The sequence below is a fragment of the Mercenaria mercenaria genome, chromosome 8 (assembly GCF_021730395.1).
Source record: "Mercenaria mercenaria strain notata chromosome 8, MADL_Memer_1, whole genome shotgun sequence".
Taxonomy (NCBI): Eukaryota; Metazoa; Mollusca; class Bivalvia; order Venerida; family Veneridae; genus Mercenaria; species Mercenaria mercenaria.
The window spans coordinates 18,432,725-18,444,575 of NC_069368.1; the positions used below are offsets into that span (position 1 = coordinate 18,432,725).

The 11,851-nt window shown below is 36.1% G+C and overlaps 1 protein-coding gene across 1 annotated transcript; it reads left to right on the forward strand.

The window, feature by feature from the left end:
- The first annotated feature begins 3,425 nt into the window (after window positions 1-3,425).
- On the forward strand, window positions 3,426-11,311 carry LOC123526869 (uncharacterized). Its single transcript, XM_053549479.1, has 3 exons — window positions 3,426-5,402; window positions 5,751-5,924; window positions 10,546-11,311. Exons 1-3 carry the CDS (start codon window positions 5,166-5,168, stop codon window positions 10,654-10,656), a joined length of 522 nt encoding a protein of 173 aa, XP_053405454.1. The 5' UTR covers window positions 3,426-5,165; the 3' UTR covers window positions 10,657-11,311.
- Window positions 11,312-11,851: the final 540 nt, after the last annotated feature.

Here is an 11,851-nt window from a genome sequence, read left to right on the forward strand (position 1 = left end):
ACTCGTAGACCACTGATAACGTGTGTTACATTCGTACAAAAATGTAGTGTACTGATAGCATGTATCATTAACACAATCAAACTTAGTGCCCCTTCCAAAAATGAAATCCTCCTTGGGAAATACACCGATGACCTACACTGAATTATTCAAGTCGTTGTCTGGTACTAACTTTCTGCTAGCCAATAGGAAAGAAATGAATAAAGTACGGAGCTACAGCATCGGTTGTATAAAGCCATATTTGTGCTTTTCACGGGTGGACGGTGGCAAAAAGGCCAGTGCATTCGACTGCGCCTCTCTTGTACAACAAAGATATGCATATCTGCATTTGTTGTCGTTTTGAAGTTAAAACAGATATATCTTGCATATGATTCCAGTCAGTTAGGCTAGTATTGTAACTTTCAGAACATCCTTCGTGCAGCTTAACACCACAGCTAAAGTGCATTTAACAGATAGGAAACAAAACGGTATATTCTTTGTATTAACGTATTCAAACATATACCGATGTAAATAATGGATGCATTCAAATGTCTATCAAACATTTATAGAAGGATTTTAGTCTGAAGCACCATAAACACAATGATCACACCGAAGGCCAAAATCATGTATGTATACGATGCAACATGATTGAATTCATTAGCTTTTCAACTGACCGTGCCCAAATAGATCTGTTCACTTTAAACACATATTCACTATATTCGTACCAAAACAAACTCCTTCACTAAAGTAATTAACCTTTGCCCTGCTAAATTTTTAAAACGGACTGGTCCATCATCCAATTTTGGCAAAACCATTTATTATTCGAAGGGGTGTTCACTGAAAATTCACTGACAGAAAAGCGAACAGTGCAGACCATGATCAGCTAGCACGGTGCAGGTGTGATCTTAGTCTGCACTGGACGCAGAGGCAGAATCACTTGCCGCCATCAGGCTAAAGGTTAAGTTTTGTGATATATTTTCATTTTTGATGTTATTCTTTTTCCCCATCCCAGTTATGCAGAAAATTGCGGTGTTTATTCATTTTAAGAGTACTGTTATATTCCGCTGGTGTTTGATCTCTGCTACTGTTATATATGTCAGACATGTAAATGTAAAAGATAAATGAAATATAATAAATCATTACAACAGATGCTATGTGTTGAGTTGCCGCTCTGTGGAATACCAGAATACACTGATGCCTTACACATATACCCTAAGATTTCCAAAACGTTTCCCTGAAAACGTTAATCTGATCTCTATTGAAAAAAACATAAACCAGAAATAAGAATTGAATAAGAGCTTTATTTTACATTGATTTGCGCTGGAAATATGGTGGTTGTATATGCACAGTTTGTTGACTTTAACATATTGATGTGAACAATATCTTTCAGTACGAAAACGTAATGCCACTAAAGAGCTGGGTTTTACGATTTTGTTACTCTCTACATGCAGTTACGGTTTATATATTAATCGAAACATCTAACACCCCAACTCCAATCGGATATTTGTTGCAATATCGTTCATAACTCTTCAAAAAATTTATCAAATCTTTTACGCTTTTAGGGAAATATTTCTTGATAACACAAACTCGAATACTGCAAAGTCATCATTTGAGCCGTGCCACGGGAAAACCAACATAGTGGCTTTGCGACCAGCATGGATCCAGACCAGCCTGCGCATCCGCGCAGTCTGGTCAGGATCCATGCTGTTGGCTAACAGTTTCTCAAATTGCAGTAGGCTTTAAAAGCGAACAGCATGGAGCCTGACCAGACTGCGCGGATGCGCAGGCTGGTCTGGATCCATGCTGGTCGCAAAGCCACTATGTTGGTTTTCCCATGGCACGGCTCATTTTATTTATTTTTCGACCTTTAACAATTTTTTCGGGCTCCTAGTATCCGACATGTTTTGAATTTTGATCTATTTTTTAAGTTTTAAAAAGTCACAATAATATGGTAACATACTTATACGAAATTTGCTCATAGTGTTGCTCATGTGTATTTTTATGACTTTTCATGATTGGGTTGAGACAGTAGAATGAATAATATGATACAATAGAATCAATCGATTTTGTTGAAATTAAAAAGCCGCATTTACAACATGTATTTTTTCTAAATGTGTGAAAAATGTCAAAAATGTACCTTTAGTAATACGAAAAATTATCAAAGTAATGAATGGACGTTAACTGTTTCGTTTAGTGTATATTATTAAGTGAAGTTGCATATATTTTTAATTAGGATCAACGTCTAATGACAAATTTTAGCGAAAGATGCGATTGTTGCATATAATATACATGTAGGTCCATTGCGTACACGTTAATGCAAGTCACGATTAATCGTCTGCGTTATTAATGAGGCGACCGTAACGTCCATGTGTTCAAACTTAAATAACTGGATTTGACCCTTCATATTACCATAATGCATCGTCAGTATGAGACCACATCAAACGGCTATGCGCATTGTATAAAGAGCATAAATTATTGGAATATATATTATATTTATGTACATTTCGTTTAATTTTCATGATTTGTTTCACAATTTTATGTATGTATAATAAAGATAACAATAATTTGACTTGAACTTAAACGGTATAGTCTCTAAACACAAAATGATGTAAACATCCAGTCTTTAATATGCAACATAGGCGGTGAAATGAAAGATGTGAACTAAAATAACGTATTTGTGAATAAACTTATCGTATATGACCGTTTAGAAAACTGTATGTAGCACAATGATAACGATTTTTAAAATATGCATCAGAATCTAAAAGTACGTATAAGTGGTATTTGTTACTATAAATATATAATGAATAAATTCAATTCCTATCATGTTAAATGTATTTCTAAAGGACCTGTTATAGACTTAAATATGGTAGTTTCTTTCCGACAACTTTATAGTCATTATTATGTGAGTTAAAACATACGACAGCTATATATTATATTATACGATACAAGAGAGCCAAGTCAGACATAGTAAACTGATCTCTGTTGTCACCGAAGGGAATTATTGAAACAGCATAAGCGGACTCAGAAGATGCTGAAGATTAGGATAGGACAGGGGGCAAATAAAACGATTTCTATTTTGCTAGCTCTTTTGACCCCTGAGTGCATTTGAGTCAGACAGTTAACAGAGATTTGACCGAAGTCAATGCAAGGATGCTTTGACCAAGTTTACTGGAGTGTGATTAATGATTTGGGAAAATGCAAGGATGCTTAAGACCAAGTTTAGTGGAATTCGATAATTTAGCTGTTCAAGAGAAAAATTGTCAATAGTATCTTTTTGCTCTAGCAAATTATATATGCTTAGGAGCGAAATGTTTTGACTAAACTCGAAAGAGGTCCGTTTAAGAGTACCTCCGACCAAACTTGAAGTCGCAGTGCAGGAGTACCCGCCTAGCTTGTTCAAAACCAAATACGGGCAAGTGGAAATATGTGAATATTACTAGTAAATACAAATTATTTTCTATATATTATGATTTGTAAATATTATTCTCTGCTTTTACGATATTATTTTAGGCACACGAGTATAACCACGGGCCTTCTGTATGCCACTTCTTGTTCACAAGCGATGTTTCGAACCCAAAACTGTAACCAGCAGCCTTAACCGCTCGGCCACGGAGCCCCCTTAATGCAAATAAAGTTTGTAAAGTATTAGAAATTATGAAGCGATACTATTTAAGTTGCTATTTCATAAGCATGGTGTCAGGTTTAGTTAAATGTCTGCTATACAATTTTACATGACAGCTATTCTACATATCATCTGGCGAAATATGTTTTGCAGCATTATGATTATATACGTGAAGGATGGTTCTGTGCTTACTTACATACGAGACCATTTTACAATGTGTAGCGAGGTCAGAGCTATTTATAGATTGTCGTATCGTATCTGTCAACAGCCAAATATGTACATGCAAAAAGTATTGATAAATTCATTTTACTGCAGGAAATATTCTTTTTTGTGGTTTCAATTAATAAAAAACTATCTTAACTTCAATACTGATCCCAATTTGTTAACTGGAATGCCTTTGAAAGAATAAAAACCTGAGGTAAATTGCAAGCTTCGATTGCTTTTTTGCCGTAGTGGCATCCCGAACTGGTCTAATTTTAGACAAGGTCGATTGCTTGAACTTGTCAAATCTCAGCCAATACACAATCAAATACGATGAAATTTGGCCAAACAGAGGCTAAGGGGTTCTTTAAGGGTAACATATATTTTATTTGCGGAAAAAATACGGCATTTTGATAAAATACATCTTCGAAGTTGGTGCTTTTTCAGAGCGTTGTACCATGGTAATTACTCATTGCTTCAGAATGATTCAAGTAGAATATTAAAAAACAATGTTCTACCTTCAATTCCAGTGCAAATCAATGACGGTATAATGCGCCCAAACCGTCCCATTTCTCCTTAAAGAACCCCACATTCTGCGGTACGCGCGAAAAATTTGTCTCCCAGACAGAGTTGTCGTTCTTGACGCACCTGCGAAACCGCGACAGCGGCAAAATCCAAGGAATCCAAAGTTACTTTCGTTTCCGTTTTCGGATCGCCGTGTTGTTTGCAACGCATTTTTTCGTCAAAACAACTACTTTATTGCTATACTTGGTAAGAATATTGTATTGCATTTACCTCTTAGATATTGTGGCACAATATTTTGTGCGAAAATGACCCCTTCAATGGCGAGGCTGGTCTAGTGATGACCAGCGGTGAGGACAGAAAACCGCTGCCCCAGCTGCACTGCCAGGCTGCCTGGAATTTTCAGTTTTCTTTATAAATCATGAGCCTGGTCAGGTCAGAAACATTGAGACATAACAATGACAATACGCCATCCCCACTCACAATTTCTCAGTCAGAGCTGATGAGGTTACCAGGCTCTGCACATAAATTTTATACAATAAAAATAAAGCCCTATTTCAGTATTTGAAAAAGTCTTGGTTTTTATTCTCTTCCAATCCAGGGATGTAGACAGGGCAATGTGGAAGATAGAGTGTCTTGCCTAGGGACGTTTTGGCGTGGCATTTGGTTGGGTTCAAACTCACAACCTCTCGGTCGCTACTGTGCTTAGTGCTATTCGAGTTCTGACATTTTTGCTGTGGATGAAGGATCATTCTTTGACAGCTATATCAAAAATGTTTTAAATTAAATCAACTTTTCATGTCCACGTTTTTATTAAGCACAGGCAAAGAAGTAGACTTTGTGTATGGACCTTCGGCATGGGATCTTAGATCTATTATATATATTTAAGGCCTTGATGATGTCTAGTAGTGAAGAAGATGTGATAATAGACAGTCAACAGGATCTCTTTGTGTCACCGGAAAAGTCAGCACACTCTAAGACGGAACTTTCAAGTTCAGTACCATTCAGCCAGAAATCCACTCAGCCACCATCACCGATAATCATCAGTTCTGAGAGCGAGAGTGATACTGAGGACTATCCGGTACATTATTAAAATGCATCTACAATTAATATTAGTATAAGGCATATCTCATAACTTGATAAGTTTATTATAATTTTTTTATGGTGCAACATGTAATAAGTATATACTGCTAACTGTCAAGACCTCTGTTGTGGTATTTTTAATGATTTTCTTACCTGCTTTTGTTGCAGTTTAGAATCGATATGTACCAATTCAGCTATGTTTGATCATTAGTATTCTGACCTTTAAGTACAGTCACTGTTGTGACATGAATAATTTAACGTCACATTCTTTGCACAGACTAAAACAGTCATATTTTTTCAAGCTCCAGAATTGTGTGTTACCATGAAATGTTTTATTATTGTTTAGCACAGTCCTGTCTTTAAGAAGAGGAGAGCTGCTACAGGTGTCAACCGGGGTGTTTACAGTGACGAGACAGTCAACCAGGGTGTTAACAGTTACAGTGACAGTGACGAGGCAGTCAACCAGAGTGTTAACAGTTACAGTGACAGTGACGAGGCAGTAGATTATCCAAACAAACTGGTAAGCAAATGGTAATTGATTGGACTCTTGAATGATTTTAATCTCCTTATATATGAACTTATGTATTCAAGTCATTAGATAGTGGTTTGTGTGCTTTATTAGATTAGTTTGCTTATAAAATGTAACCATCTTAAAGCCTTTCTGAAATACCTGCTTATTTCATGCTGAAAAAATCAGGTGTAATTGCCTGTTCTTGTTTAAATTCTGTTTGGATGTTGCAGACGTGATTTTACATTAAATATGAATGTATTTAGCATGAAATAAATTGGTGAACTAGATGTAACTTGTAGCTCTATCCTAACATCTTAACAACTTAGGCATGCTGCATGAATTACCTTGACTAGCACATGTATACTTTAAAAAAGAAAAAGTTTGAATAAACATTTTTTTTTCATTAGCTCAACAGATATTTTTGTTTAGTATATAAAATTTTATCTTAATAAATTTCTTTTGTGACAGTCGAAATACTTAAGTCATGACATGAGAAAACCAACATTATGGTCTTTGCCTCCGGTTTGCCTATATCAGTTATGCAACCATTATTGTTTGATCTGGGACTAGATTTTTAACCCTTACAATGCTGGAACCGAACGAAAAGCCTTTGCAAACAGCTTGGAACCAGACCAGACGGTGTCTGGTCAGGTTCCAAGCTGTTTGCTACTCTGACAATATTTCTTCCAATTTTTTAGCAAAATGGATAACTTTACAAACTAAGCAGACGACAATTTTCCCAGCATGCCAAGGGTTAACAGTATAGACCCTGATACTGCCAGTTGCTGATTGGGGCCTAGGCTGCAGGCAAAGTCCATGGTAATAGGTGTTTCATGAAGCAGCTTATTTCATAATCATGTTGCAACCTGATGTTTGTAGACGCTTGCTTATTTATTTCCCAGAATTCAGGGAATGGAGCATTAAGTATTCACCAATAGTGGCAGCTCCAGCTTTGTTATATATTCACTGTTTTTTTTTGCTCTGCTATCTATATTGTAGGTATGCAAAGAAATTCAAACTGACCTGTGCACCCTACTAACCCCAGAAACTAAACTGTTCAGTAAATTAATACACGATGATGAACTGCATGAAGTTACTTCATTTATAACTGAAAATACACTTGCATTTGATGACACTCCGGTCTATGTTGACCATTTAGTACAAACAAATGAAAGTGGTAATCTCTTAGCAGACTCTTCTACTGATATTCTTCAAGAATATGACTTTAAAAATTTGACTGAAATTAGGATTTTCACTGAACCTGTACTGTCTGAGAAAGTTTACACAAACACTGAGTCTCATTATTCTGAGACATACACTCAGACAATTCTTCAAAATGAGTTCAATACTGCAAAGTGATGTTATTACCAAGATAAAAAATGTGGGACTGGAAGAATGTAGTAAGTGGTTAATGGGAAATGCTACATCAGATAATCCTAATGTTTCGAAGAACTTTAAGTCTTATATGTCATTGTGTCGGCGATTATTCGACAAACATAAGCGTTTGATCAAACATAAAACACGTGATAATACTTATGATAACTTTATGACTACTGTAGTTTCATATCCGAAAGCATTAGATGTGCCATATAAACAGTCAACGGAAAAGTCAGAAAACTTGATATTTCTGAAAAACAAAGCTGAATGTTTGGCCGAAGTAAGCTTTAAACTGGCTAAAGAAAATTCTGATTTAAAAAGTGAAATTTCACATATTCATCAAGCACGTCATGTAAAACTTTCTACAGTAGGAAATATGAAGAGACTGAAAGATGGTATGAAAAGATTGAAAGACCGCGAGAAACAATTGTTAAAAACTAATCGAATGCTTCAGTCGCGACTGTCAGTAAAAGGTACAGAGCTGAAAAGATTGCGTTCTAAACTTAGTTATAATGAAAGATCTATAGTTTATAAAAGCAATCAGATTAAAGCCAAATCTGCTGAGGTTGAAACCCTTAAAAGTGAAATTGAGCAAAAAGAACTTCAGATTAGTATGCAACAGTTACATGCACATAAATTGGAAGGACAAGTAAATGATGCTATACAAGAAAATGATTGGCTACGAAATAGCTGACATGAATATTAAAACGTTTGATGAAGAATCACAAAGATACACTAGTGAGTTGCAGCAGTGTGTGTTTGAACTTTTAAGTTACAATGTGTCATTTAGTACAGTGTCACCAGTTATTGAAAGTGTTCTTTCACTTGCCAAACGAAAACCTAACAAGCTTCCTAGTAAGTCAACGATTAATAATATGAATGTTCAGCGTTTGGCTTTGTCACAAAAACATATAGCGGATCAGCTAACATCAGAAACTAATTTATGCTTGCTAAGTGACGAAACTAATAAATTCGGAACAAAGTACGAAGGTATGCATGTTACTGATAGTAGTGGTAATTACTGGGTTTTGGGGATTAGAGAAATGACTACAAAGGCAGGTAAAGATGTACTTAAATGTCTGTTGAATATTTTAGGGGATATTGACTCTGCAGGTAATGTATCTGAAAATCCTGTCTCCAAAACTATATTGAAAAACATTGCATCAACCATGTCGGATCGGGCAAGTACCCAGATGAAGTTCAATGAACTTTTAGAAGATTTTAGGACTGAGGTATTTAAAGAGGAGCTGGGAGAGCAATGGAATGTTATGAGTGAAGATGAACAGATGTCAATCAGTCATCTGTGCAATTTCTTTTGTTCGTTGCACGCACTAGTACATATGGCGGATATCTGTTCAAAAACCCTTATTGAAGTTGACAACGCTGCTTTTGATGAAGCTCCAATCCTGGACAAGTCTTTCAAAAAGGCTAATGAGAGTGGATCCGTAAGACTGGTACGCACATGTTGTAAAGCATTCGCAAAGGGTGCAGATGAGAAAAACGGACAATTCCAGCAATTCTCTACATATGCTCGAGAACTTTTGAAAGAAAATGGACTCAAGAGCCTACCTCTAGAACGATTTCGAGGCAACAGATTCAATATACTGTTCAGAAATGCCGGGGCTGTGTTTTTCTTAAAAGAAGAGATCAAAAACTTTCTAGATCTGGACAGCTCTAACAGACTGTTAGCTGCAGTTAAGCATGACATTAACACTCATGAATATCTTGCCGGTTGCAAAGCACTGGGGCTGATCAGCGAGTTGATCACAATACCACTGTGGGGAATGATTGAAAATGAAAGTGTTCACATAACAGAATCTGGGGCAATGTACCAAGAGGTAGTTCACTATCTTGAGAATGCTGTAGAGAACCTTGATGACTTTGTCAAAGGCAGAACCAAACTGAGCTTTTGTAATAGAGCTAACTTGGACCAGTCCCCTGTGTTCAGATCATTGATTGCTGACTGGGAGCATGATGCAATGGTGTTCATTTGTCTTCAAGCTTTGTTGCCTGCATTATGCCAACTATGCAAGAGATTATTTAAAGACTACCTTCCAGGTGGATTGTGGCATGACAGCACAGAAAGCACCAAATATCAGACAACTGGAGTGCCAAAGCACAATAAATTTAGTGAATCCATCTTTGGCCACATGGACAGGCTTATCAGAGAAAAGCCCAACACATCCCAGATTGCTATAGAAGCTAATATAATGTTTATCCATAACAAAACAATGCGCTGGATAAAAAGCAAGTCAGACAAAGAACGAGACAAGCTCCTTTCTGAAGCAAGAAGAGATGTACGCTCACTGAGAGAAGCATCAAAGATACGGCGGGGGCAAATAGAGATGGAAAGGCGACAGATACTGCAAGAAAAGTTGGAAAAGACACAAAGATTAGAGCAGTCTAAAGTTGAAAAGAAAGAAAAGTTGACAGATGATATCCAAATCTGGGGATTGTGGCAATCAGAAGAGGAGGTAGATTCAGCATTGAAAAGAATAAACAAAAAAACTGATAAAGTAACAGCTTTGAAATGCCAGCTGAGATTCAGAGAAAAAGTGTTAAGACAAAAGGCTGATGATAAGACAGTGTACAAAGTCAGCAAACGAGAAGGGAATAAATCCAAACCACTGACAATTGAAGAATTAGCCGCTAATGTTAAAACTCTGGTAAGAAACGTTTTCAACAACACTGGGGTTGGTTCGGAAGACGATGAACAGCCTGCACTGATTGTAGGACGAAAGGTCAGACACGCATTTCAGGAAAATGATGTACTTAGCTGGTACACGGGACAAGTTGTTTCACAAGTAATTCAGTACAATAAATTTTCAGCTTAATTTACTGACTTGAAAATAGTTCTTTCAGCTTGTTGGATTTGATATTCTTACTTACTCTGTCATGTTTTTTGCACTTAGAAGCTAAAAATGTAGTTGCATGAACTAAACTAATACTTAACAAATATTAACATTTACTCAGGGTAAGCTGGTCATGTTTATATGATGATCTAAGTTAAAATTAATCAACACTTTTATTGCTTTAAGTATTAGTAATAAAATCTGTAAAAGGATCACAAAATTTCAATTGTGTAAGCTTGAAAAAATTACTGAAGGTCTTCATCTGATGGTGTCGATGTTTCAAGGTTACCTATGGTGTTTCCCCTTTTACCTGGTAGTTCTAATTATATTTAAGACAGCTAGTAATGCATTATTTTTTAAGCTGTACAAACATTTGCCTTAATGACTGTTCAACTTTACAGGTCCCAGGGTTTCCAGACTGGTACAATATCAAATACTCCGGAGACAGGGCCATCTACACATACGAGCTGATGTTGGAATACAAACGAGGGGACTTAAAATTGATTGTCTGACATTTTTCTGTTTGTAAGGTATTTTAGAATAATAACATATGTATTAAATATACAGAATTGTGTCATTTTGTCACCCCTTGAAAGAAGTTGGTGTATATTGCTTTGCACATGTCAGTTGGTTGGTCCTTAGTCTAGTCCAGCAGTGTTCAGCCTTGCAGATGACCCCTATTGATTTTGAGGTCAGAAGGTGAAAGGTCAAGGTTGCAATGACCTTAATCACAAGAAGTTTATCAAACCAATAAAACCAATAAATAGGGAAGGCTTTGGTCTGCTGTCCTTATAATTGTTTGGTAGGTTGGTATTATAAATAGATTGCATCTATATATAATAAGGTCAGAGGTCAAGGTCACAAGGTCAAAAGTGGAATGTCCTATAAGTTTTAAACATCAAACAAACATCTCTTATTGTACTTTGTCATTTACTGAGTGGTTTTGACTTAAATTTCTAGTTTATTTACGGTATCATTTGTGTATATTAGAAAAGTGTTAAGTTGCTGCAATATTTTGACAGACATTTTCTAGAAATTCCAAATTTTCAAAAATCATGTAAAAAATCACAATATCCTCTAAATCTAAAAAGAAATGCATTTTTGAACTCAGCAAAGCATACCCTTTAAGAATATATATAGGTTTTATGTAAAAAGAAAAAAATCTGAAATAGCTCTGACCTCGCTACAATGTGTTAATATGGTTATTGTTACATATGTAAGGGATTAACGATGTTATTTACAATGTGTCTTGTAATATAGGAACATACCAGGACAGTTCGGTTTTGCCATTGAACGTTCAAAGACGGTGCCCTGCCGTGTTCCGTCTTCATGTATGTTTTTTTCTATTTGGTACTTCAAAAAAATAATTTGTGCACATATTTGACCTTGGAACTGTATCGGGACAAGGCGTACAGTATTAGGAAATAACAAAATAAACTTCTACTCTAATGACTGCTGCAAAAGAACGTGTAGAGTGTACTTATTTTCGTTAATTTGCATAGAAAAATCATTGCATTTACATTTCTAGAGGCATTATTGACAGTTTTACGTTGTCCTTATTGATGTTTTGCAAAACAAAAACCCAGTGCATAAGAGTGCTCGGTAAGTTCGTGTACAGTGTTATCAACTTGATTGTTTCGTACTTAAATTGCACTATATTGCATTACATGATAATAACACGTTAGTGAAGCAGGTCGTTTGCAGTTT